The sequence below is a fragment of the Dipodomys spectabilis genome, unplaced genomic scaffold, assembly GCF_019054845.1.
Source record: "Dipodomys spectabilis isolate Male_0828 unplaced genomic scaffold, ASM1905484v1 ptg000360l, whole genome shotgun sequence".
Lineage (NCBI taxonomy): Eukaryota > Metazoa > Chordata > Mammalia > Rodentia > Heteromyidae > Dipodomys > Dipodomys spectabilis.
The window spans coordinates 299706-326683 of NW_024871037.1; the positions used below are offsets into that span (position 1 = coordinate 299706).

General features: G+C 60.4%; 2 protein-coding genes across 3 annotated transcripts in view; one reads left to right on the forward strand and one right to left on the reverse strand.

The window, feature by feature from the left end:
- Window positions 1-7300, forward strand: part of Zdhhc3 (zinc finger DHHC-type palmitoyltransferase 3) — a 28142-nt gene extending 20842 nt beyond the window's left edge. The window contains exons 3-8 of one of the 2 annotated variants that reach the window (XM_042666059.1): window positions 21-145; window positions 2521-2617; window positions 2699-2780; window positions 2907-3002; window positions 4826-4956; window positions 6236-7300. In XM_042666059.1, the coding sequence (XP_042521993.1) occupies window positions 21-145; window positions 2521-2617; window positions 2699-2780; window positions 2907-3002; window positions 4826-4956; window positions 6236-6394 (690 nt within the window). In that variant the 3' untranslated portion in view covers window positions 6395-7300. The remainder of the gene's footprint in view (window positions 1-20; window positions 146-2520; window positions 2618-2698; window positions 2781-2906; window positions 3003-4825; window positions 4957-6235) is intronic. The other variant, XM_042666060.1, reaches the window with a different exon arrangement.
- A 5619-nt stretch (window positions 7301-12919) lies between these two features.
- On the reverse strand, window positions 12920-26483 carry Tgm4 (transglutaminase 4). The gene is made up of 14 exons (XM_042665902.1): window positions 26477-26483; window positions 24337-24510; window positions 24022-24134; window positions 22942-23068; window positions 21435-21553; window positions 19311-19418; window positions 18702-18876; window positions 18476-18614; window positions 17171-17274; window positions 15589-15840; window positions 14825-15103; window positions 14393-14562; window positions 13268-13404; window positions 12920-13128 (listed from the first exon to the last, which is right to left on the reverse strand). Exons 1-14 carry the CDS (start codon window positions 26481-26483, stop codon window positions 12990-12992), a joined length of 2043 nt encoding a protein of 680 aa, XP_042521836.1. The 3' UTR covers window positions 12920-12989.
- Window positions 26484-26978: the final 495 nt, after the last annotated feature.

Sequence of the window (26978 nt, forward strand, 5' to 3'; positions counted from 1 at the left end):
TCCCCCCCTCCTCCCCACAGGGGGCCGTGCCCAAGGGAAATGCCACCAAAGAGTTCATCGAGAGCCTACAGCTCAAGCCCGGCCAGGTGGTCTACAAGTGTCCCAAGTGCTGCAGCATCAAGCCGGACCGAGCCCACCACTGCAGGTACCCCCCCCCCCCCCCCACACACACACACACACACGCCTCCCCAGAAGACTCTTCCCTCCAGAGAATCGCCAAAAGAGCCAGACATGGCGCCGGGGCTCACAGCGGTAGAGCACCAGCCGTGAGGTTGCGGGAGGGGAGATCGGGGAGGAGGGGGGAATCTTTCCCTGCAGTGTTGGGGATCCAGGCTGCTTCCATCTTCCCATTCAGTGGACCCAAGAAGAGGGTAGAACTCGGTGTGGGTGGAGCCAAGGATGCTAATGTGACGGGCCATGGATGCTCATGTGGGTGGAGCCATTGAAATGCTTGAGTGGACGGCCAGAGCAGCAGGCTTCTGGGGGGAGGGGGGGAGCTGAAGACCCTTTTCCTGGCCTAGACCTAACATGCGCCCCGTGCACCCCACCTGCCCCGCACGCGGCCAACCCCAGCCCTGTGCTCGTCTTTCTACCCTGTGGTGCCCACACACTTACGTAGCGCCGTATTGCTTTCCGATGGATCGCTGTGCGTCCGTTATCGGGGCTCACCGGAGAGGACGGGGTAGATCTGCAGAGGCTGATAACAGAACTTGAGCCCTTCCCACCCTCTTCGGTTCGATGAGAACCTGCTCTCGGGTCCCCCAATCTTTCCATCCCACAACACTTCGGCCCACCATCCCTTTCAGTCAAAAAGGTGGCGAGCCAGTCAGACTATGGATAGAACGAAAGCCCCATAGAACTCCGATCTCCAAGTAACTGCCAAAAAGCCAGAAGTGGAGCTGTGGTTCAAGTGGTAGAACCCCAGCCTTGAGGGGGAACGCTCAGGGACAGTGCCCAGGCCTGGAGTTCAAGCCCCAGGACCAACCCTCCCCCCCAAAAAAATTACTATTATTTTTAATAAATAAAGGAAGTAAGTAGCAAGGAGGAGCAGCCCTACAGCCAGCGGAGATCGGGAGGAACCTTCAGGAAGCAGACACCGTGGCGGTTCTCTGGAGAACAGTGTCTGACAGATGTTACCAGCTAGGATGTATATCGTGAGGGAGGGTGTGTCATACGTATATTCGCACGCATAACTGCGTGTTGTACTCGATTCATTTATTTTGGCAGTGCTACGGTTCGAACTCGCAGCCTTACCTTTGCTACGTAGGCATTCTTACCGCTTGAGCCGCTTTCTGCATCATTTCCTTCTTTCTGTGCGGGTCCTGGAGCTTGGGCCCGGGTCCTGGGCGCTGTCCCTCAGCTCTTTTGCTCCAGGCTGGCGCTCTACCACTTGAGCCACAGCGCCACCTCCAGCTTGTGGTAGCTCACTGGAGATGAGCATCTCACAGACTTTCCTGCCCAGACTGGCTTTGAACCAGGATCGTCTGAAGTCAACCTCCTGAGTAGCTAGGGTGACAGGCGAGAGCCACCAGCGCCTGGCCCTTGGTGACATTTTATCACCATGGCCACCTGCCTTCAGACTAGGAGGCAGCATTGGTAATCACAGACTGGGGAGGCGGCAGACGCTTCTCCTCGGAAAGCAGGGAGCTTCCCCAGTGATCTCGGGGGACCAGGCACGAAGCCACCCACACAAAGAGCTTTTTTTCCAGTCCTGGGGCTTGAACTCGGGCTGGGCACCGTCCTTTAGCTTTTTTGCCCAAGGCTGGTGCTCTACCCCTGCGCCACAGCGCCACTTCCGGCTTTTCCTGGTTCATTGGAGATGAGTCTTGTGGACTTTTCCTGACCAGGTTGTCTTTGAACCGTGACCCCCAGATCTCTGTCTCCTGAGTAAGTAGGACGACAGGCCACTGGCACTCATCCTCCCCCCACCTTCTTGTGGGGGGTTGGGGGGTCAGGACCATTCTTCTCTCTCGGCTACGCCACCTGGTCAAGTTGTGCAAGCGATTTTGTTCCTTTTTTGTTGTTCACGCAAGCCCGATCTCAAACTCCTTGTCACCCCGGGGGAACGTCTTTCTCCGCCGGGTCGGGTCCAGCCTCTTACGTCACCCAACAGCCAAGAGGGCTGGGGTGCGCGGGCCTCTGTCCCCTGTGGTCTATGACCCCCAAAGTCCCAATCTGCCTTCTTTTTCAACTTTTTTTTTTTTCCTTAACTTTTGGTGCCGGTCCTGGGGTTTGAACTCAGGGCCCAGGTGCTATCCTGGAGCGTTTTTCTCTCGAGGTTAGCGCTGCACCGCCCGGAGCCGCAGGGCCGCTTCAGGTTTCTCCTGAGCGGTTCGTTGGAGATAGGAGTCTCACGGATCGTCCTGCCCGGGCTGGCCTCAAAGCGCGATCCTCACGTCCCAGCCTCCCCTGTGGCCGGTCCCTTGGGGGCGTCGCATTCCCCCACGGGGAGGGGAGGGACCGACCCCCCCTCCCAGGCAGTGGGCCGCCCCTGAAGGTCCCCCTCGTGTACCTCGACAGCGTGTGCAAGCGGTGCATCCGCAAGATGGACCACCACTGCCCGTGGGTGAACAACTGCGTGGGCGAGAACAACCAGAAATACTTCGTCCTGTTTACAGTGAGTCGGGGTGCCCTCCCCCCGGGGGGGCGGGTCAGGAGGCCGACCCAGCCCCACGCGGCGCCTCTCCTGCTCTTGCAGATGTACATAGCTCTCATCTCCCTGCACGCGCTCATCATGGTGGGCTTCCACTTCCTGCACTGCTTCGAGGAGGACTGGACCAGTGAGTGCGCGCGGGTGGGGGTGACACGCCCCCCGTCCGTCCCCCTCCGCAGCGGGGTGAGGGTGGAAGTGGGGGGGCGGCTCTCACGACCCTGCCCGGGGCCGGGGTCCGACCTCCTTTTATTAGATATCCTCCAAGCGAACGGCGCGGCCGGGAAAGCGAGCGCAGAGGCCCGGGCCTCCCTCCGCCACACGAGGCCGCCCCTCGCAGGCGGCCCCGCAGGTAACGTGGGGAGCCCCGAGGCCAGGCCCCACGCGGGCGAGGGAGCTTCCTTCCCACATCTCTATCTCTTCACATAGTTTTTCCTTCTGTCGGTCGCGGGGCTCGAACCCGGGGCCTGGGCGCCGTCTCTGAGCTCTTTCGCTCATGGCCGCCGCGCTCCCATTTTGAGTCGTGGCTCAAACCCCCGCCCCGGTTTTCCGGGGGTTTGTTGGAGTTAAGGCTCTCGTGAGCTTTCCTGGCCTGGCTGGCTTTGAACCACGATCCCCAGATCTCAGCTGCCCGAGTAGCTAGCGCCGGCCTTCCCCCCATGGCCGTGCTCGGTGCGAGGCTGCACGGAGCAATGCTGCCGCCTCTTCCTCCGTTTTTTTCAAGTGTGTGTGTGACTGGGGTTTGGATCTCGGGGCCTCGAGCTTGCCTGCGTGGGCTCTCCACTGCTTGAGCCATATCCCTAGTCCTTTCTTGCTTCCATTTTTAGATAGGGCCCCCGATGTTTCTCCAGAGCCAGCTCCCCATCCTATTCCTCTTACCTCGTGTCTCCCACATAGCTGGGACTACAGGCATGTACCACCATACCTGGCTTACTAATTGAGGTGGAGCCTTGCAACTCCCCCCCTCCCCCAGGCTATTTTACCTAATACAAGCCACCTTGTCTGGCTCTCCCATGAATTCTTTTTTTGGCCAGTCCTGGGGTTTGAACTCAGGGCCTGGGCACTGTCCCTGAGCTGCTTTTGCTCAAGGCTAGCACTCTACCACATGAGCCACAGCGCCACCTGCAGCTTTTTCTGTGTAGGTGGTACTGAGGAGTTGAACCTGGGGCTTCATGCATGCTAGCGAGCACACTACTACTGAGCCACATTCCCAGTCTCCCATGAATCCTTTTTGCCCCCCAGTACAGAAGGGGAAAGAAAATAAATCTTAGATCCAACCCTGCGCCAGGATCCTTTAGTTGCGGAGCACTGGTCTGCTGGTACAGCCCTGAACAAAATGAAAGTCTTAGTGGGGTGCCTGGGGCTCACCCCTGTGATCTCAGGAGGCTGAGATCTGAGGAGCCCGGTTCAAAGCCAGCGCAGGCAGGAAAACGCATGAGACTTTTTCAGCGAACCACCACAAAACCGGAAACGGAGCTGTGGCTGGTCGAGCGCCAGCCTTGAGCAAGAGCTCAGGGACGGCGCCCGGCCCTGAGTTCAAGCCCCACAACCGACAGGAAAAAGTCCCCGGCCTCCCGGGGCTCCCACCGCCATGCTGTAGCTGCTCAGGAGGCTGAGATCTGAGGCCCGCAGTTTGGAGCCAGCCTGAGCAGGAGTCCGTGAGACTCTCCTCTCCAACCAACCAGCAGACGAGGCGGGGAGCCGAGCTGCGGCCAAGCAGTAGAGCGCCAAGCCGAAGCAAAAAGGCTCAGACCCAGCACCCAGGCCCTGAGTTCAAGACCCAGGACCAGCACAGAGAAGGAAGGAAAGGAAGGGAGGGAGGGAGAGAAGGCAGGTAGACAGGGGAAGCCAGGGAGCGCAGAGTACAGAGTTGAGGCCCTAAAGCCTCCTTTCTCCCTGGTATATTCCCCGGGGGGCCCCCCAAGGATGGGCTGCTCCCCAGCCCTCAGCGGAGAGCTGGGAAGAGTGTTTCTCTGTTGGAGTTCATCCCTCAGGAGCCCGAGGCATGTCCCCGGGGGTCCCCTAGTACCTTTGCAGACCGGGAAGGGGGGGGCACCCTCAAAACCAGTGCAGCCGGACCCCACCTCGCAGGACCCATCTCCAGCCAGGGCCGGGCGCCGGCGCTGAGCAGCGCGCACGGTGCGGCCGGCGCTGAGCGGCGCCTTCGCGTTGCAGAGTGCAGCTCGTTCTCGCCGCCCGCCACGGTCATCCTGCTCATCATGCTGTGCTTCGAGGCGCTGCTCTTCCTCATCTTCACCTCGGTGATGTTCGGCACGCAGGTGCACTCCATCTGCACGGACGAGACGGTGAGTGGCGGGCCGGGGAGCGGGGGAGGTTCGGGTCACTCCGTGGGGCGGCCGTGTCCCCCCCCTTGCGGTTTTTTTTGGGGGGAAAAAGGAAGAGCACTTGGGCCCGCGTGTGGAGAGCCGAGCTTGGGAGTGGGGGTGGGGGGTGCAGCTGCTGCCATCCAGTGATCTGGGGGTGGGGGGTCACCCCCTCCCCCCAGGTGCAGCCCAGCAACTCTGGGTTCTGAGTAAATGCGGGTCTGGGAAGCAACGGCATCAGCGCTGGGGCTCAGCGCTCCCCCCTCCCAGGCCGCCGTTCCCCCCACCCACCCAGGACCCACTGAGGCAGCGTTGGGGGGCGCCCTGTAACTCGTACTAACTCCTCTCCTCCCTCGCGCGGGGCCTCTGTCCGCCCTCCTCCTTCTCACCCAGCACGGGGCCAGAGCAGTCATTTGATGGGGTTCCCCTCCTCCCCCCCTTTTTTTGTCTGCAAAGCGGTCGCAGTGGCTCTCAGACTCACCGAGGGGTCCCCCACCCACCCAGGGCCACACACGGACATGCATGCGTTCCTCCAGAGCCCGGTGACCCTCGTCACCAGACACAGAGAGGCTCCTCAAAGAAAGAGGAAGCATTGGCTGGGCGCCGCCGGGGCTCACGCCTGCCATCCTGGCCGCTCAGGAGGTTGAGATCTGAGGATCGTGGTTCAAAGCCAGCCTGGTCAGGAAAGTCCGTGAGACTCATCTCCCATGAACCACCAGAAAACCTGAAGGGGTGCTGTGGCTCAAGTGGTAGAGCGCTCGCCTTGAGCTGAAGAGTTGAGGGACAGAGAGCCTAGGCCCTGAGTTCAAGCCCCAGGACTGACCAGAAAATAAAAGAGAAGCAGCCGGGGCGCCAGCGGCTCCCGCCTGTCATCCCAGCTCCCCAGCAGGCTGAAATCTGAGGATGATGGTGCAGAGCCAGTCCCGAGAAGGAAAATTCAGGAAACTCTTCATCTCTCTTTTATTAACCACCCCCAAAACACAACAACAGCAACACAGAACTGGTGCTGTGGCTCAAAGTAGTAACGCACTAGCCTTGATCACAAAAACTCAGAGAGGGACAGCTTGTGCCCAAGACCCTGAGTTCAAATCTCAGGAGTGGCATGCATGCACGCACATGCGTGCCCGTGCACACACACACACCAAAAGCAAGCAAGCATTCACAGCCCAGTCCACCTGCATCCAGCTCACGCCAGGCCCTGGCCGCCCAAAGCCCCCGCCTGGAAGCGCTTAACTGAAAGTGTGATTGTTCTTGTTTTCAGGGAATAGAGCAATTGAAAAAGGAAGAGAGAAGATGGGCTAAAAAAACAAAGTGGATGAACATGAAAGCCGTGTTCGGCCACCCCTTCTCCCTGGGCTGGGCCAGTCCCTTTGCCACGCCAGACCACGGGAAGGCAGACCCGTACCAGTACGTGGTCTAGCAGCCTGGCCACGCACACACACCTGGCCCCGCAGCCGCCGTGGCTCGCGTGGCTCGAGCAGAGACGACTCCTCCTTCCGAGGAAAACACACAAAAGCGAGTTTTCCGTGAGGTCTCAAGGACCATGGCGGGCGGTGGCGGAGAATACCCACCCACCGCGCCACGGTTGTTTTTCTCCTCACTGTTGGCTTTTTCCAGCTCGCCTCCGGCGGGTGTGAGTTTGCACGCTCGCCCCGTGTCTGCGGGAGCGGAGGCTGCCCCCCCCCCAAATCACTCCTCTGGCCCCCGATCGCCCCCTCCGCGCTCTCTCCCGGACTCATGACTAACGTGGGGGCGGGGATCCGGTGGTGGGACCCGACCTGGACGGTTGGCCCCGGGGTGGGAGGGGGGAGAGCCGGGGGGGGGCTCGACCTCTTCCCCCCCTCTGTCCCCCTCCATGGGACCTCCTCAGAGACCACGCCGGACCCGGCCAGCCCGGGCTCGGGGCCAGGAGGGGCGCCCCGAGCAGGGGGGGGGTGCAGGGTTCCAGGCAGCCCTGGGCTCCCCGCCTTCTCTGTACGCTCCCTCGATGATGTGACACCCACCACGCGTTGCACAGCCCCCCCCTCCCCGGCCCAGGGTGAGCCGTGAAGCCCGGGCGGGGGGAGGGCTGGGGGGGTCGGGGGTTCTTCACACGGACAGAGGGCCGCCTCCGCGCCGACGCTCGCACGCAGACCCCCTCGCTCTCCTGCGCGGGGGAACGGGATGGGGGGCACCCACCCCCACAGAGCCCCCACTCCTGGGCCCTCCGCGCGGATTTCTTTTTTTAAAACAATCGCCCCCCATTTTTGTAGCCGTCGCGGGGTGGGGGTGAGGGGGGGTGGGGGCCCTGCCAGCCCCCGGGCGGCGGGACGCGCTTCCCCGCGGAAACGAGGCAATAAAACGTTCCCCAAACACGCCCTGGCTCTGCCGTCTCCTGTGTCCATCTGTCCGTCCTCTCCCCACCCCCAAGTAAGGCCACGGGCGGGGGGGGGGGGGCACGACCTCGGTGGGGAGGCCGAGGCCCGAGGATCGCAGTCCGGAGCGCGAGCCCCGGACCGACCCAGAAACCGCCACAGAGAGAGAGGCCGCCCCGGGCCGCGGGCCCCGGCCCCGCCCCGCGTCAGAGGACGGCCGCTGCTCGGCTCCCCCGCGTCCGTCCTCATCCGCCTGTCCTCGGCCCGGTGTCCCGGTCTGCACGACGCGGGGACGGCGCCCTCTCATCTCTCGCTAGTAACTTCTCGGACGTGGATCAACTTTTCCCCATCCTCCACCTTCGCGGACCCCGCGGTTCTGCCTGCGAAGAGATGCACGTTCTCACGCCCTGACCCCGCCCGCCCGCCCGCCAGCCAGCCAATCCGAGCAGCCGCTCCCAGGCAACCAATCCGAGCAGTGCTCCAGGTGACCAATCCGAGCAGCCGCTCCCGGCCGACCAATCCGAGCAGTGCTCTGGGCGACCAATCCGAGCAGCCGCTCTGGGTGCTGCCGCTCTGGGTGCTGCCCCTTGGCCGGCACGTGGGCCGCGGGCGTTTCCGCTCCGGCCCCGCCTGGCTGCCCACCGAAGCTTCGAGGCGGGCCGGAGCCCCGGGGAAAACCCCAAGACGGAAATCTAGAACCCTCCAGCCGGGTTCCACCAGCTCCGAGGGGAAGCCATGGGAGCTGAAGACGGGGCCTGACGGTGAGCACCCCGAGCGGAGTGGGGCGGGGGTGGGGGGCGCCGGTGGCCCAGCCGGCTGGGGAGGCCCAGGCCTGAGGTCCGCGGCTCGAGGCCGGCTCCGGGGGAGACGCTCATCTCCAACAGCCACAAGACGATGGCGGAGTGCCGGGCTCCAGCGGAAAAACCACAGGACAGCAGCGCCAGGGCCCCGAGCTCAGGCCCCATCCCCGACACCTCCCCAGAAAACAAGGCAGGAGGCCAGCGTGGAGACACACGCCTGCAACCCCCGAGCTCACGAGGCAGACGGAGGCTTGGGCGTTCGAGGCCAGCCCGGGACAGTCCGCGGGAGACGGCGTGCCTGCAGCCCGGTGGGGGCCCTCCGGGCCTGCGTCCACCCAAACAGCCTCCTAACACCGGCTCGCTGGTGTACGAAGACCACCACCACAACCTGGAACACACAAGTTCTCGAGAGAAGTACACCTCAGCCCCAATCCACGTCTTCCAGGAGGCTCGTTGCTCACCTGCCTTGTTCTCTCCCCGGGACGCCCACAAATGTGATATTCCAGGGCCAAGCAAACCCGCATGAAGGGGCTGCGAAGGTGGCTCAGTGGTCCAGTGCTCGCCTAGAAAGCATGAAGCCCGGGGTTCGATTCCTCAGCACCACATACACAAAAAAAGCTGGAAGTGGCACTGTGGCTCTAAGTGGTAGAGTGTTAGCCTTGAGCAAGAGAAGCTCAGGGACAGCGCCCAGGCCCTGATTTCAAGCCCCAGGACTGGAAAAGAAAAGAAAGCCTGTATTAACAGCATTTTTCATTGCTGCATAATCAATGTACTGTGCTATTATTGCTGTTGTACATTTTGATTCCAGCTTTGCATTCTAATCGGGTGTTCAGGTTTGTATGGTGTAACTATTCATGTCTTATCATTAGTGTGTGTGTGTGGGGAGGGGTACTGGGGCTTGATTCGGGCTAGCATTCTACCACTTGACCCACAAGTCCACCTTGGGCTTTTTTTTAAATACCAGTCCCAGGGCTTGAATTCAGGGCCTGGATGCTCCTAGCCTGCACTGAGCTGCTGTGCTCAAGTCTAGCGCTCTACCACCGGAGCCACAGCTCCCACTTCTGGCTTTTTTTTGGTGTTTAGAGCTGACAGTCTCACGGGCTTTCTATCCCCAGACTGGACTTTGAACCTCGATCCTCAGCTCTCGGCCTCCCCAGTTGCTAGGATGACAGGCATGAGCCACAGAGGCGCGGCTCGATTATTGTGTGACCTTTTTGCTGTGCAATAATTTCAGACGGACAAAAAGAATATGACAGGATAATATCGCGCCCAGTATCATTCATCGGGTCTCTGCCAGGAGCAGAGGCGTGGCTCAAGTGGCAAAGTGCCAATCTTGAGTGGAAAAAATGAGAGCTGCAGAGCGGCGCTTTTCTGCGTGCACCAGGGCCCCTCTTTTTGGCAGGACCCCGCTTGTCCTGACTAGTCTCCTTTGGTCTGTGCTCACTAAGTCTATATCACCACACAAGGCTGAAGACTGAGGGCATCACGGTTCAAAACCAGCCCTGGCCAATCAAATGCAGAAGACATTCATCTCCAGTGAACCAGCCAAAGAAAAAAGCAAAAAACCTGCTGTGGCTCAAGTGGTGGAGCGCCAGCCTTGAGTGTGCAAACTAAGCACGAGCAAGAGGCCCAGAGTTCAGACCCCAGCACCAGAATTCAAAACAGAACAAAAGCCAGGCGTCAGTGGCTCACACCTGTCATTCTAGCTACTCAGAAGGCTGAGATTTGAAGATGGAGGTTCAAAGCCAGCCCAGGGCAGGAAAGTCCGTGAGACTTTATCTCCAGTGAGCCAGCAAAAAGGTGGAGGTAAAGCTGTGGCTCAAACGTGGGGGGGGAGGGGTGGCTGGGAAGGTGGCTCAGTGGTAGGGCGCTTGCCTTGCATGCAGGAGGCCCTGGGTTTGATTCCTCAGTGCCACATAAGCAGAAAAAGCCGGAAGTGGCGCTGTGGCTCAAGTGGTAGAGCGCTAGCCTTGAGCTGAAGAGCTGAGGGACAGCGCCCAGGCCGAGTTCAGGCCCCATGACCACTACCACCAACAAAAAAAGTGGTAGGGGCTAGCTTTGAGCAAAAGAAGCTCAGGGCCGGCGCCCAGGCCCTGAGTTCAAGCCCCAGGAAGGCCTGTCCTCCCACAACAAGGCCATGAAACTTAAAGTCCTGAAATCACTGTTTTTTAGGGTGGAGTGAACACTGGAGCAGAGGGCACAAACTGTGCCTCAGTTTCCCTTTCAGCATAGTAGAAGGGGTGGCGCTGGGCTGCGTTGTCTCGTGTGGGAGAGAAGAGGGTGGAACTACTAGCTGCTAGTCCTGAACCCCGACTCCCCAAACAACTCCCCCCACTGTATGTGTGTGTGTGTGTGTCTGTCTGTCTGTCCATCATTCCCTCTGGAGGTGTTGGGCCTCCTGTGGCCCCACGGCAGGTGAGTGGCTTGAAAGACTCGTGGTTGGGGGCGGGGGGCGCCCACCCTGCATGAGCGGACCCCACGCGGGGGCCAGTGTCGTGTCCCCCCCCCCCCGCCGCCCCCCTGCGACCAGCCCCGCACCCCCGCATGGCCTCCGCCGCCGGCCTCGCCCGCTGCCTCCCTCCCCTGCTCGCCGTCCGTGGTATCTGGTTTTCCTTGTTGAGCTGCTGGCCCGGGGGCCCACCCCAGATCTCAGTGGGCTTGGGGGGGCCGGCCCCGCGGCCCCTCTGGGGTGTCCTGCCGGGCCGGGGGGGGGGGGGGGGGGGCGGAGACCAGGCCGCGGCCGCGCCGGCTGAGCCTCTTGTTCCCCCCTTTCTCCCCTCCCCCCTCCCCTCTTCCCCCTCCCCTCCCTCCGCCCTCCCCTCCTCCCCCCTTCCCCCCCCTCCCCCCGCCCTCCCCCTCCCCTCCCCCCGCCCTGCCCTCCTCCCCCGCTCTCCCCACTCCCCTCCTCCCCTCCCCTTCCCCCCGCCCTCCCACCTCCCCCTGCCCTCCCCCTCCCCCCCGCCCTCCCACCTCCCCCCTACCCTCCCCCCTCCCCCCCGCCCTCCCACCTCCCCCCTACCCTCACCCTCCCCCCCGCCCTGCCCTCCCCCTCCCCCCCGCCCTGCCCTCCCCTCACCCCCCGGCCCTCCCCTCCTCCCCTCTCCCCTCCCCCCTGCCCTCCCCCCCGCCCTCCCACCTCCCCCCTGCCCTCCCCCTCCTCCCCACCCTCCCACCTCCCCCCCCTCCCCCTCCCCTCCCCCCCGCCCTGCCCTCCCCTCACCCCCCGGCCCTCCCCTCCTCCCCTCTCCCCTCCCCCCCGCCCTGCCCTCCCCTCACCCCCCGGCCCTCCCCTCCTCCCCTCTCCCCTCCCCCCCGCCCTGCCCTCCCCTCACCCCCCTCCCCTCCTCCCCCCGCCCTCCCCCCGCCCTCCCCACTTCCCTCCTCCCCTCCCCTCCCCCCCGCCCTCCCACCTCCCCCCTGCCCTCCCCCTCCCCTCCCCCCCGCCCTGCCCTCCCCTCACCCCCCGGCCCTCCCCTCTCCCCTCCCCCCTGCAGGGCATCGAGCGGCTGAAGCGCAAGAACCACCCGCGGGCGCCCCGCGGCGGCTGGCGGTCGGTGGAGGCGGCCTTCGGGGGGCCCCCGTCCCCCAACTGGCTGAACCCCTTCTCGCCGGGGCCGGGCCGGCCGCGGGCGCCCGCGCGCGGGGACCTGATCCGCCAGCTGTCCTCGCTGTCGGACCTGGAGCTCGCGGCGCCCGGCGCGGCCTCGGCCTCCCCCGCCTCCGACTCCTCCTCCCCCGCCTCCGGCTCCTCCTCCCCGGCCTCCGCCGCCGCCTCGCCCGAGACCCCGCACCGGGACGCGGCCTCCGCGGCCACCTCGGCCGGCGACTAGGCGCCGCGGGCCGCCCCAGCTTCGGTAAAGACGCGCGCCGTGCCAGCCGCTGCCTCCCTCTGCGGCCGGGCGGCCGGGCGGGGCGCGGGGGCGGGGCCTGGCGGTGGGCGGGGCCGGGGTGAGGGGCGGGGCCTGCTGGGGGCGGGGCGGGGCCGGGCAGCGAACCCAAGGTCCCCAAGGAGAGCAGCGATGGCCGAGGGGAGCAGGAAGACGTGCGCGCGCACACAGGTGGACAGATGCGCGCACGCGCAGGCCGGCGCACGCACGCACGCACCCACGTGTCTCGGCGCTGCGCGGTGCGGAGCAGGCTTTGACCGGGGCTCGAACTCGGAGCCCGGGCGTCGCCCCCCCTCCCACGCTTCTGGGCTCAAGGCGGGCGCTCCGCCGCCTGCGCCACGGCGCCGCGCCAGCTTTTTGCTGGCTCATGGCGGGGGGGGGGGGGGAGCGTTCCTGCCCAACGCGCTTCGAACCTCGGGTTCGGATCCCAGCCTCCCGGGAGCCGCCGGGATGGCAGGCGTGGGCCCGGGGCCGGGGTGGGGGGCCGGGGCCACGACGCGCCACGCGGACCAGGCGGCACTGCGTGAAAGCGGTTTAATTGGAAGCGGGCGGGGGACAGCGGGGTCGGGACCCCGTCCCAGCCGGGGAGGGGCGGGGCCTGCGGGCCTCGGGGCGGGCAGCGAGGGCGGCGGGGCCTGTCCCCCCCCGCCGCGGGCCGCCCCGGCGGGACCCGGGCCCTGCGCCTCTCGCGCGGGCGGCGCGGCGGGTTTTCCTTGGATCCGCCCCAGGGCTCGAACTCGGGGCCTCGGGCGCCCTGCCTCTTGGGCCAAAGCCCCGCCGCAGCATCCTGGTGCTTCACTAGGCGCGGGGGTCTCGCGGCCTCTCCTGCCCGGGGCTGGCTTCGAACTCTGATCCTCCGCGCTCAGCCTCCCAGCGTGGCCGGATGCGGGGGGGGGGGGGGGTGAGGAAAGGCTGAGACGTGAAGCGATCATCCTGGGTCTGCAAGCCACGGAGGACGGAGCGCGGCCCGCGCTCTAGGAGATGAGGGCCATCTTCTCCGCGTGGATCCCCTTCACTTCCCGCGACGTGAACTTGAAGATGAACTTCTTGGGGCCGCTCTTCACCGGGATGCACTGGATCTGGAACTGGATGGCCTCGCCCGCGGGCAGCATCCTAGAACATTCCAAGCCCACAGACCCTCAGGGGGCGGGCGGGCGGGCAGGGGCGAGGGCCTCGTCTGTCAAGTAAACATGCTGGCACCACTGCGCTCGCTCCGAGTCGGGAGTCGGGAGTCGGGGCGCGGCGAGCTCACCCTTTGTCCACGGTCTGCGTGGAGGAGATGGCCAGGCTCTCGAGGGAGAAGGTGATGTGGGTGAGCGGGATGGGCAGCACGTTGCGGAAGCGGCACACGCACGTCAGCTCCTGGCCCACCTTCCCCGTGTCCGGCATCTGCGGCAGACACGGCCCACGGGGTCCACGCGCGCCGGGGGAGTGCTCCCACAGGCCCCCCCATCCCGCCACCGCTGCACGCACGTGTGTGCACGCACGCGCGAATGCGTGGACAGATGCTCGACAGATGCTTGGTTGCTTGCACACACAATTTCACCACGTGTGGGGGTCAGCCTGCATCTCCTTGTGATGTCAAGGCTGCCCACAGCTACGGGTCCAACCTCAGGGTCAGGATTACAGGCGTGGGCTGCCACACTGGGGCTTGATCTTAGGACCAAGGTGCCCATCCCTGAGCTATTTTTGCTCAAGGCAGGTTCTCTACCCCTTGAGCCACAGTGCCACTTCCAGTTTCCTGGTGGTTCCTTGGAGATCAGACTCTCACGGACTTTCCCGTCCAGGGCTGGCTTTCACCCGCGATCCTCACCTCTCAGCCTCCTGAGCAGCTGGGACGACAGGCGTGAGCCACACAGCCCTGGTCCTAAGCTCCGCTTTGCAGAAATGACCAGAGCTGCATTGTGGACGAGGTACATCCATACAGGCTTGGAGGCCACTGGGCCCACAGCCCGACAGAGTGGAGATGGAAGTGGGGGCCACATGGGGGGGGGCTCACCAAGGCTTCCTGCAGCCCCGGCTTGCTCAGGACCTTGGAGTTGGCAACGAGTGAACACTGCCCTTGCTTTTCCCCCTTGGTGAACTGAGGCCCGAGATTTACTCCCTGGAAGGCCACCGTGGCCCACATGCTAAACACCAGACTCTAGCATAAAGCTTCTAGAAAGCTGAGGAACACGGTTCAAAGCCAGCCTGCGCAGGAAAGTCCGTGAGACTCTGATCTCCAAGGAACCCCCAGAAAACCCAAAGGGGTACCTTGGCTCAAGTGGTAGAGCACCCGCCCTGAGCCAGCCCTGGGACCAGCACAAAACTAGAGTCTGCACCCCACCCCAGAGCGCTGCCATCAGTGGGCTGCGTCGGAAGGCAGCGGGCGGCTCACCTCGACAAAGAAGTTGGAGTACACGAAGTGGAGGGTGTCGTCGGTGCCTGTGGACTCCTCCGACTTCAGGTCCTGCGCCAGGAGGATGATCTTCACTACCACCTCATCGTCTACCATGCCCAGCTTGGGGATGTAGGTGTCCGGGGACACGATGAACACCACTTGGGCTTCTGCGCGAGAGGGGCAGGGGAAGAGAGCACTTGACACTGAGCCCACATGGCCATGAGTTCGGGGTGGATTAAAACACTCAACCTTGGGCCACAGCGCCACTTCTGGTGGGGGGGGGGGGGCGGGTCCATTGGAGACAAGAGTCTCAACAGTCTTTCCTGCCCGGGGCTGGCCTCGAATCGCGATCCTCCAGACCTCAGCCTCCTGAGCAGCTGGGACGACAGGCAGGCGCCCGGCAGGAATGCACACGGCCCTGTTCCATACCTTCCCCTTCGACCACCTCCTCCTTGTTGACCACGGCGAGCTGCGCCACATTTTTGCCTGTGTAGGTCTGCAGGTTGATGGAGGCAGAGAAGCTGACCCTCCGTGTCTCCTCGGTGGTGCGCCTGAGCAGCACGGTCATGACCACGGGCCTGCCCAGCTCCACCGTTTCCTCCATGATGGACAGCCCCAGCAGACTCCGCTTGTGCAGGTCCTGCGGCGGCCTCGGAACTTGCAGGAGAGAGTATGCGTGGTTCATGGCCTCTCTCTCTTCCGCCGAGCCTACGGAGACACGACGTGGCGTTTGGGGCCAGAGCGCTGGTGGCTCACGCCTGTGATCCTAGCGACTGAGGAGGCTGAGAGCTGAGGATCGAGGGTGGAGGCCTTCTCCAGGGGAAGCACAGTCTTGTGTGAGACTTTATTTCAGACGAATCACCAAAAACCAAGGCCAGAAGTAGAGCGCCAGCCTTGAACACGAGAGCTCAGGCACAAGCGCTTTGCCCGGGCCCTGAGTTCAAGCCCCATGACGGGCAAAAAAGGGAAGAAATCAGGTCTGACTTTATAAAGCCCAGATGAGCCCGGACTACGATCCTCCTATTTCCGCTTCCTTTACTTGCAGAGATGGATGGACGCCTGCCACTCCCTCAGCTGTTAATGCAGGTGTCCGCTCCTGAGCCCAGCCTGGCTACAAATCGCCTCCCCTCCCCGCCACCCCACAGTCCCACCACCAGCAGCACCCCTCCTCCCCCCGGCCAGGCCCAAGCTACCTTCGGGGTACTTATACTGATAGGTGATGTCGTGGCGGCGGTCCTGGCCCACCGCCTTGGTGCTGATGTTCTTGCCGATGCTGTCGGTCTCCACGGCGATGAGGCTGTACACGTCCTCACCGCCCACCTTCTTCAGCAGCCAGATCAGCTTGTCCCCGTTCACCTCGGTGAAGATGAACTTGGTGTCGTAACCCAGGAAGATGTCGCCGTTGCGAATGGCGGGCAGCGGGGAGGGCCCGCAGCGGAAGATGCCTGTGGGAATGGTGGCCGTCAGGGGTCACCCCAGGGGGCAGCCCATACACTGGGTTGTGTGTGTGTGTGGGGGGGGGGGTGGCGGCAGCGGAACCTGCCCAGGAGTCAACACTCCCACCACTGGCCACATCTGGCCAGGGACTAGTAAGTAGCGCACACCTGTAATCCCAGCCACTCGGGAGGCTGAGTTCTAAGGATCCTGGTTTGAAGCCAGCCCAGGCAGGAAAGCCCATGGGACTCTCTGACTGCTGATGAACCAGCAAAAGGTCGGAAGTGCTCAGCTGGGTGCACTTAGGGTTCTGGTGGTTCATTGGAGATCAGAATCTCACAGCTGTTCCTGCCCAGGCTGGCTTTGAACTGCGATCCTCACATCTCAGCCTCCTGAGAGGCTAGGATGACAGGCGGGAGCCACCGGCGCCCGGCTAGATGAACTGTGAAGATGGCTTTCTGGCTAGAGGTCAGGGTTTCCGCTCCCAGCAATCAAGAGGCTCGCAGGGGCTCTCAGCATCGCACTCAGTCTGGGCAAAATGAAGTCTGCACTCAGTCTCATCTCAAGCCGTGCCGGCTGCCTCTGTGCACACCTGTCAGCCTCAATGGACACGGGAAGCACAAATAGGAGGATCACAGCCCAGGTGCGATCCCACCCAGAAATCACCAAAGAAGCCCAGGCACCCGTGGCTCCCGCCTGTCATCCCAGCTACTGAGGAGGCTGAGAGCTGAGGATCGCGTTCAGGACCAGCCCGGGCAGGAAAGTCCTCGACACTCTTCTCTCCAATGAACCACTCAGGTGGAAATGACCCAAGTGGCAGTGTGCCATGAGTTCCAGCCCCAGGACCAGTAGAAAGAAAGCAAAAAGGTTCCTGGAGGCATGGTTCAAGCACCTGGCCCAGCACATGCAAGTTCAATTCCCAGGACCTAAGGAATAACTAGCCAGGCTGCAGGCGTAGCTCAAGTGGCAGAGGGGTGTCTAGTAGTGACAAGATCCTGAGTTCAAACCTCAGCTCTGCTTCTAAAAAGCAGCCATGCCAGCCGGGCACTGGTGGCTCACACCTGTCATCCCAGCTACTCAGGAGGCTGAGATCTGAGGATCGTGTTTAAAGCCAGCCCAGGCAGGAAAGCCCGTGAGACTCTGATCTCCAATGAACCACCAGAAAACCCAGAAGTGGCGCTGTGGCTCAAGTGGTAGAGCGCTGGCCTTGAGCTAAAAAGCTGAGGGACAGCGCCCAGACCCAGAGTTCAAGCCCCACGACCAACCAAAACATAAGCAGCCATGCCCCAGCAGCCCCTCTGCATCCCCACCCCCGGGCCCCCACCCAGGCCGCACGCTCACCATGGCTGATCTCCTGTGGGGTGCCATCCAGGGCCTGCCAGCCATCGTTGCCCACGGGCAGATCTGGCCGCCGCATCCACGCGTCTGTCCACACGTGGAAGTTCCTGTGGCAGGCAGGGAACAAGGCCCAGCCCCGTGGTTAGATGGGAACACAGCTAGGATCCACAGAGGGGAGCATGGGTCACCGAGTTCCACCCCCAGAGCCTTGCCTGGGGGGTGGATTGGGGGTAGAGGGGGTGGGGCGCCCCAAGCCTTCCCAGAAGATGTCACTGGTAGACCAAGTGAACCGCTCAAGGCCGGACACCATCTTTGGGGTTTTGAGTATGACACACTGAATAAATGCTTGGTGAATGAATGAGCAATGGGAAGTTTGACCTTTTTCTTTGCTTTTTTCTTTTTTGCCTGTCCTGAGACTTGAACTCAGGGCCTGGGCGCCATCCCTGAGCTTCATTTGCTCAAGGCTGGGCGCTCTACCACTTGAGCCACAGCGCCACTTCTGGCTTTTTCTGTGTCTGTGGTGCTGAGGAATGGAACCCAGGACTTCATGCATGCTAGGCGAGCACTCTACCACTGAGCCACCTTCCCAGTCCAGGTCTGACCGTTTTCTGGGCAGTAGACTACCTCTGGCTTGGATCCTGATTTTGTAACTGGCCAATCTTGGAACTCATTTTGTGTGAATGGGGGTGGGGGTCATGGGGCTTGAACTCTGGTCCTGGGCGCTGTCCCTGATTCTCTTTGTGCACAAGGCTAGTGCTCTACCACTTGAGCCACAGTGCCACTTCCGGTTTCCTGGTGGTTCATTGGAGATCAGAGTCTCACAGCCTTTCCTGCCCAGGCTGGCTTTGTACTGCGATCCTCAGATCTCAGCCTCCTGAGTAGCTGGGATGACAGGCGTGAGCCACGGACGCCAGCTGGGAACTGCATTTTTAAATGACTTCTGCTGGGGCAGTTCCTGCTCAGCCTGTCTCAAATCTGAATTTTGGAAACGGATTTCTGGGCATCGCCCCCTTATCAGTGTCTAATAGATCAAGCGTGGAGCGGGGCGCCCGTGGCTCCGCCTGTCACCCCAGCTCCTCAGGAGGCTGAGATGTGAGGATCACGGTTCAAAGCCAGCCCAGGCAGAAAAGTCCCCATGAGACTCTTCTCTCCAAATGAGCCACCAGAAAACCGGAAGTGGCGCTGTGGCTCAAGTGGTAGAGCGCTCGCCTTGAGCTGAAGAGCTCAGGGACGTCGCCCAGGCCCTGAGTTCGAGTCCCACTACCAACACGTAAAAGAAAAATCACAGAGGAGCGCAGGGCACCCTACCACACGGAGTCCTTGGTGAGGTCCGGGATGGTCTTGCCGGTCTGGTTCAGGTAGATGTCCACGGTGAGGTCCTTCTCCGTGTCGTGGGCTGACTCGAAGGCCGTCACACTGCGGGCGGGGATGCCCAGAGCCCTGAGCACTGCAAGGCGACGCGCCGGGGTGAGGGGGTGAGCAGCGCCCGTGGGGGCGTGGGGGAGCTCCCCCCCCACCAGTGCGGCCCACCCACCCGTGGTGAGGATGCCGGAGAACACCCAGCACTGGCCGAAGTTGACGGGCTGCTTGGTGGTGTGGAACTGCTGCAGGATGGCCACGCTGCTGGACCACAGGTGCGGCGCCGTCCCGCCCGCGTAGTTCCCCGACCAGTTCCCCGTGAGCACGCCGTTCGAGTTCGCCGCACTCATCTGATTGGGATGGGGGGGGGGGGGCATCAGCCTGCGACGGGCGGGACAGCCCTGACCCGCACCAAAGCTTCCATGGCTTCCAGTATCTTGTTTTGTGCGTGTGGGGGAGGGGGGTCCTAGGATTTGAACTCAGGACCTGGGCGCTGTCCCTGAGGTTCTGGTGCTCGAGGCGAGCGCTCTACCACTTGAGCCCCAGCTCCACCTTTGGAGATGAGAAACTCTCATGGACTTTCCCAGCCCAGAGCCTCAGGATCTCTGCTTCCTGAGGAGCTGGGATTATAGGCGGGAGCCGCAGCACCCGGCCTAGGAGGAGTTTCTAAACCTGAGAAGGCCAAGGCAGGTCCCCGGGCGGGGTTGACGGGATCAGAGTGACCCTGTCCACCCAGCCGAAGCCCCCAGCCAGCCCAGCATCCCCCACCCCACCCCAGACCAACCATGGCACACATGGTACGGGCCACCAGCACAGGGTCCCTCATTTCCAGGATCTTGAGGTAGCTCTGGGTCAGCAGGTAAATGGCGCAGCTTAGGATATTTTTCTCAAACTGGTTGGGAAAGGCAGGGGGGGGGACAAAAAACAAGAGAGGCAGGTGAATGGTTTGCCCAGATTACAGATTACCAGGCACCACCTCCTGTGGCCCTCACGGCTGGCCGCCTGAGGGGGGGTGGGGGGTGGTTAATGCCCCGGCCACGCTCTGCGCTGGCCTTGCAACCTAGACTAGGCCGCCGGGGAAGGAGCGGCGATGGCTAGCTGCTCGGCTGGCTGCTGGTCTGGGTTCGCGCAAGGGAGGCAGAGGCGAGGAGCAGGGGAAGAAGGGGAGGGAGCATGAGATCGAGGGAGGGTGCTGGAAATGAAGGATCTAGGAAGGGGGGGGAAGGGAGAAATGGATGGAAGGGGGTGGTGGATAGAAGGGAGGGAGGGAGACAATGGAGCAATGGTGGCGATGATGAAGGAGAGGATGGAGATGGTGGAGGGAGAGAAGGATGAGGGGAGGAGGGAAGGAAAGAGGAAAGCCACAAGGAATGGATGGAATAGGGAGCCGGCCGGTGGCTCCCGCCTGTCATCCTAGCTACTCAGGAGGCTGAGATCTGAGGATCAAGGTTCAAAGTCAGCCTGGAGCCAAGCCAGAAAATCCATGAGACATTTCTCTTTGCCCGTCCTGGAGCTTTGAACTCAGGGCCTGTGCACTATCCCTGAGCCTCTCTGTGCTCAAGGCCAGCGCTTTACTACTTAAGCCACGGCACCACTTCCGGCTTTTTCCCAGTAGTTTATTGGGATGAGAGTCTCACTTTTCTGCCCTGGCTGGCTTCAAAACACGATCCTCAGATCTCAGCCTCCTGAGTAGCTAGGATGACACTGGAGACTCTTATCTCCAATGTACCCAAGAAAACCGAAAGTGGTGCTCAAGTGGTAGAGCACTCACCTTGAGTGAAAAAGCTCAGGGACAGTGCCCAGGCCCAGAGTTCAAGCCCGACAACAAAATAAAGAGCTCTAAAGAAAGACTATAGATGAAAGAGGGAAGGACAGATGTGGGAAAGAAGGGCTGGAAGAAGGAAAAGATGGATGGATAGATGGATGGGTGGGTAGATGGGTGGATGGATGGATGGATGGATGGGTGGATGGGTGGGTGGATGGGTAGATAGATGGATGGATGGATGGATGGATGGATGGATGGATGGATGGATGGATGGATGGGTGGGTGGATGGATAGATGGATGGATGGATGGATGGGTGGGTGGATGGGTAGATGGATGGATGGATGGATGGATGGATGGATGGATGGATGGATGGATGGGTGGGTGGGTAGATGGGTAGATGGATGGATGAGTGGATGGATGGATGGGTAGATGGATGGATGGATGGATGGATGGATGGGTGGGTGGATGGATGGGTGGGTGGGTGGGTGGGTGGGTGGGTAGATGGATGGATGGGTGGGTGGGTGGGTGGATGGATGGATGGATGGATGGATGGATGGATGGATGGATGGATGGATAGGTGGATGGGTGGATGGATGGATAGATGGGTAGGTGGATAGGTGGATGGGTGGATGGGTGGTGGATGGATGGATGGGTGGATGGATGGATAGATGGATGTATAGATGGATGGGTAGATGGATGGATGGGTGGATGAGTGGATGGATGGGTGGTTGGGTGGAGGGTGGATGGATGAGTGGGTAGATGGGTAGATGGATGGATGGGTGGATGGATGGATGGGTGGATGGATGAATAGATGGATGGGTGGGTGGATGGATGCGTGGATGGATGGATGGTGGGTGGGTGGATGTATGGATGGGTGGATGGATGGATGGTGGGTGGATGGATGAATAAGTGGATCGGTGGATGGATGGGTGGACAGGTGGATGGATGGGTGGATGGATGGGTGGACAGATGGATGGATGGATGGATGGATGGAGGGGCCTCTGTCTCAGTTCCCCCACCAGTTTGATCCAGTGGCACACCACTGACCTTTGACCTGAAGCTCCCCGACTTCCCTCTGTCTGGCAGCCCATCACACTCTAGCTAAAGCAAGGGGAGAGGGCGCGTACTAGGTGAGTTGTTACCTGGCCGAAGTTCCAGGGCTTGCCGCGAATGTGCTTGGCGAAGCCCATGTATATGTAGCCGGTGTCGTTGAGGATGTACTCCTTGCGCTCCTCCTCGTCAGGCAAGAAAACCGGGTCGTCTGTGGGGAGACCATGTGGCTGCGTGGGTGGCCAACCCATGGGGCTTGGGGAGGAGGGGGTGCACCATCTGGGCTACAGGGGCTGGAAAGTCTCCGTGGTGGGAGGGTGGGAGAGAGGGGTGGAGGGATGATGGCAACACATTTGTCTCTTGTCTGAGACCAGGATTGGAACAAAGTATCTGATGTATTCACTCACGGGCTGGCACTCTACCCCTTGAATCGTGCCTCCAACCCCAGGCAATAGAGTTTGAATTAGAAGTCCTAAGAACTTCCAGAACATTCTGAGTGAGGTATAAGGAAATTTCACTGTGAGAGGGAAAAAAAGAGAAGAAAAAAGAAAAAGCCAAGCGTTGGTAGCTCACGCCTGTCATCCCAGCTACTCAGGAGGCTGAGATCTGAGGACTGCGGTTCAAAGCCAGCCCAGGCAGGAAAAGTCCGTGAGTATCTTATCTTCATTGAACCACCAGAAAACTGGAAGTGGCGCTGTGGCTCAAGTGGTAGAGTGCTAGCCTTGAACAAAAAGAAGTTCAGGGGCAGTGTCTAGGCCCTGAGTTCAAATCTCAGGACTGGAAAAAAAAAAAGAAGAAGAAGAAGATGAACTGTGTCCAGGCATCCAAGGCTCACGCCTGTCAGCCTAGCTACTCAGGAGGCTGAGATCTGAGGATCATGGTTTGAAGCCAGCCTGGGTAGGAAAGTTCATGAGACTCTTATCTCCAATTCATCACAGAAAAGGCTGGAATTGGTGTTGTGGCTTAAGTAGTAGAGTGCCCAGGCCCTGAGTTCAAGCCCCAGAACTGGCAAAACAAACAAACCAACAAACAAAAACACAACCAAGGGCTCGGAAGGTGGCTCAGTGGTAGAGTGCTTGCCTTGCATGCATGAGGCCCTGGGTTCGATTCCTTAGCACCACATAAAAAGAAAAAGCCAGAAGTGGTGCTATGGCTCAAGTGGTAGAGCGCTAGCCTTGAGCTGAAGAGCTGAGGGACAACACCCAGGCCCAGAGTTTAGGCCCCACGATCGACAACACCCCCCCCCCATACACACATACACACACACACACACACACACACACACACACACACACACACACACAGAACCAAGCGAGAGTCTGCAGACAGGAAGAGAAGAGCCACCTGTCTGGGGTTAGCCCCTCCCTTACAGCTGCCAAGGAAGACACTATTGGTGGGCTGTAGCTGTCCATCAATGTCTATCAAGGTTGGCAGGCAGGGCAATAGGGAGGAGGAAAAGCGGGGAAAGGGGCCTGAATTCATGGGGGTTTGGCCACAAAGAGGACGATGTCCCAGGGATGCTGGGTTGGGTCCCATTCCACTATCAGGGGCCCTCCTCATATCCCCCCCCCCCCACACACACACACAGCTGCACGTTACCAATGCACCAGGGGTTGAAGAGAAGGTAGAAGTCTTCATGCACCCTGAACGTGTGGCTTCCGGTCTTCACGGCCATCTCGTATTTGCCCACGATGGAGTTGGGGGCGCTGGTGATGGCCACGATGACCTGAGAGAGGCACGGGACAGGGTGGACACCGCCCTCCCACCAGACCGGGCTCCTAGAAAGGCCCTAGAACACTCCATACGTCCTAACGATCTTTTCTTTTCCAGTCCTGGGGCTTGAGCTCTGGGCCTGGACACTGTCCCTGAGCCACTTTGTGCGCAACACAAACACTCTACCACTTGAGCTACGGCGCCACTTCTGCTTCTCTGGTGATTCACTGGAGATGAGAGTCTCACAGACTTTCCTGCCCAAGCTAGCTTCAAACCACGATCCTCAGATCTCAGCCTCCTGAGTAGCTGGGATGACAGGTGTGAGCCACTGGTGCCTGGCCTAACCAACATAGAGAGAGAGAGAGAGAGAGAGAGAGAGAGAGAGAGTGTGTGTGTGTGTGCTCGCCAGTCCTAGGGCTTGGACTCTGTTCCTGAGCTTTTTCACTCAAGGCTGGTGCTCTACCACTTGAGCCACACTTCCACTTCTGACATTTTTTTTTGGTGCTGATTGGAGATAAAGGAGTCTCGGGGAGTTTCCTGCCTAGGTTGGCTTTGAACTGCAATCCTCAAGATTCTCAGCCTCCTGAGAAGCTAAGCTGACAGGCACCTGGCTCCAAGAGACTCCTCTCTCTAATTACCCACCAAAATAAAATAGGACTAGAGGCATGGCTCAAGTAGTAGGGCACCGGCTGTGAGCTAGCAAGTATGAAAGGCTCTGAGTTCAAATGCTGGTACTGGCAAAAGAAAAAAAGTGTAGGAAGGAGTGAGATGGAGGCGGTGTACCCATGGTCAGGGGGCAGAGAAGAGAAACAGATGGAGAGGCAGAGGGGAGGAGAGACACTGGGAGACAGTGGCCTGGGTCTTTAAGCTGTGGCCACCTAGAAGGTGAGGACCGTAGCGTCTGAAATTAGTCCCAGAACTGTCCAGAAGCCAGTGAGGCAGAGCCCGCAGGGCCGTGGCTCTCACCTCCTTGCCGGTGTTACTGGTCAGCGAAGCCTTCCAGCCTTCGAAGCGGGACGCGGTGGGCATCTTCAGGTTCAGTTCCACCAGGGTGTGTTTGGCGATGCTAGGATTCGGCCCTGGGAACACCCAAAACGGGGAGAGTCTTGACTTCCTGTCTACCCGCCGGGATTACAGGTGTGTGCTACTACGTGGGGCCAAAGTATGACTGACTGGCTGCGAGGCCGGTGGATGGCTGAGATTTGGGGAGACAAAAACACAGACCCCACTCTACCCTTTTCACACACAACCCCCCCACACACACACCCCCCGAGGACTCACCGATGGCAAACTGCAGCTTCAGTTGCTCGTGGGGCTCCAAAGATTTGCTGAGTATCAGACGCAGGTGGAATACCTGCCCGCGACGGAGCACGAGTTTGTTGGTCTGGAAGTTGTCCGTGTGGTGGGCTGTGGTGTTCTGCTTCCTCAAGAAGTCAATGCGGAGAGCCTGCAACTCTATTGGGGTGCAGGGCGGACAGGGAGGTGCAGACACACACGGCGGGGGGGGGGGGGAATGGACAGACAGACATTTCGTTTATAATCAACACTGGGGAGGAGCTTACAGCCCTCGTTCTCTTTTTTTTTTTGCCAATCCTGGGGCTTGAACTATGGGCCTGGGTGCTCTACCACTTGAGCCAAAGCACCCTTTCTGGCTTTTTCTGATTCCTTCATTGGAGATAAGAGTCTCACAGACTTTCCCACCCGGGCTGGCTTCGAACAATGATCCTTAGATCTCAGCTTCCTGAGCAGCTAGGATGACAGGCGTGAGCCACCAGCGCCCAGCTACCCTCAAGCCTAAAGCCACAACAAGCCTCACTAATGCCCATAGCTCACGCCTGTCATCCCAGCTATTCAGGAGGCTGAGATGTGAGGATTGCAGTTTGAGGCCACCAGGGCAACGAAGTCTAGGAGACTCTTTATCTCCCACATCTCAACAAAGAAGCTGCACATGGAGCTGTGGCTCAAGAGGTAGAGAGCTAGCCTTGAGCAAAAAGAAAGAAAAAAAAAACCCCTCAGAGACAGGACAGTGCCCGGGTCCTGAGTTCAAGGCCCAGAACATAGAACTAGCGCATGTGCCAGGCGCTGGCGGCTCCCGCCTGTCATCCTAGCTACTCAGGAGGCTGAGATCGGAGGATCGTGGTTCAAAGCCAGCCTGGGCAGGAAAGTCCATGAGACTCTTCTCTCCAGTGAACCACCAGAAAAGCAGAAGTGGCATTGTGGCTCAAGTGGTAGAGCGCTCGCCTTGAGCGCTGGCCATCTTTGGTCTTTTAACCCCTGAAAATCAAATTGTTCCTTGCAGTGAAGAGGCAGGAGGACTAGATGCGAAATAAACAGGCCAGTGTAGCCTGAGACTGCAGGCAAGGGAGGAAAACGACCCGAGAAGCAGCAAGCGCCATCTGGGCCAGGACACCCTACCTTTCTTGCTACCTCGTCCCTGGTAATTACAAAACTGCACCCAGCTGTGAAGCCAATGATGGCTGAGCGCGGGGGTGGGAGACGTTCACTGATCTGCCCCGCTAATGAACACGTGCTAGGGACTTCAGACCCTTTCTCTGCTGGATGCTAGTGGCTTACACCTAGAATCCTAAGCTACTCAGGAGCCCGGGATCTTAGGATCGTGGTTCAAAGCCAGCCCGGGGACAAAAAGTCTGTGAGGGTCTTATCTCTGATGAGCCACCAGAAAGCTAGAAGTGGAGCTGTGGCTCAAGTGGTAGAGTGCTAGCCTTGCGTGGAAAAAGCTCAGGGGCAGCGCCTAGGCCCGTGTTCAAGCTCTAGGACGGACACCAAACACTGAAAAGAAAAAAAGAAAAGCAAAAGAGATCATCTGGAAAGTGACTCAGGCCCAGAGTTTCAGTGCATGGTTCTTCATCTGATCTTGCCTGCCCTGAAGGCTCTAGCTGGTGGATATCATGAGACCACAGAAGGTTCCAGAATAATCAAGAAGGGGAAAACAAATGCACGCAGCACTTAGGGAGTTCAAGCGGAAGGCTACGGGAAGTCGTCTTATACTTTTGGGTCATGTTGGAAGTCATACAGAAATGCGAAGTGGGAGTTTTTGTTTTTCTGCTGGTCCTGGGTCTTGAACTCGGGGCCTAGGCACTGCCACCTGACCTCTTTTGCTCCAGGATAGCACTCATCGCTTTCAGCCCCAGTTCTACTTCTGGATTTTAGTGGCTCACTGGAGGTTGAGTCTCCCAGACTTTTCCTGCCTGGGATGGTTTTGAACCTGTGACCTTCGGATGTCAGCCAGGCATGAGCCACGGGTACTGGTTGCATTTGTCTTTTAAATGAGTAGATAGAGAATAAAGCGGAGCTGGCCTCGCCGGCCTGGGCTGGGTTAGGGACAGCCAGTGTGTGGGCCAACGGTGGGTTGGGCTGAGCGAGCAAAGATGGCAGGTACGGGGAGATTTCCTGCACTCACCGTTCATCGTGGTCATTGTGTCCTCTGTCCTGTGGCCCCAGAAAGAAGTCAGTCCTGCTGCCTGTGTGGCCGGAGCTGCCTCTGAGCAAGGGGGGAGGGACCCCGCGCTTTTTTATGTGGTCCTGGGCAAGGCGTAACCCAGTAGGGTGGCTGCGAAAGGGCGGGGCTTGGGGACGTGTCCTCACGAACTAGTAAAACTTTATCACCTCCCCCATCAGGCGTGGCGAGCCAGCTGTCCAGCTGAGCTGACTGAAAAGAACAAGTCAGGCGCTGGTGCCTCACGCCTGCCATCAGGAGGCAAAGATCTAGAGGATCATGGTTCAAGGCCAGCCTGGGTAAGATCCATCTGGCCATGAAACTCTTATCTCCCACGAGCCACCAAAAAAGCTAGAAGTGGCACTGGGGCTCAAGTGGTAGAGTGCTAGCCTTGAGCAAAAAGAAGCTCAGGGACAGTGCCCGGGCCCTGAGTTCAAGCCCCACAACTGGCACCAAAAAGAAAGTT

What these genes read in the sequence shown, in the direction of transcription:
- Tgm4 (XM_042665902.1), bottom strand. An exon ending in CTCCGGCATCCTCACCACGG is followed by an intron (nt 18,615 to 18,701) that starts GTGGGTGGGCCG and finishes GTCGCCTTGCAG; the next exon opens with TGCTCAGGGCTCTGGGCATC. An exon ending in GGAGGTGGTCGAAGGGGAAG is followed by an intron (nt 14,563 to 14,824) that starts GTATGGAACAGG and finishes CCTCTCGCGCAG; the next exon opens with AAGCCCAAGTGGTGTTCATC.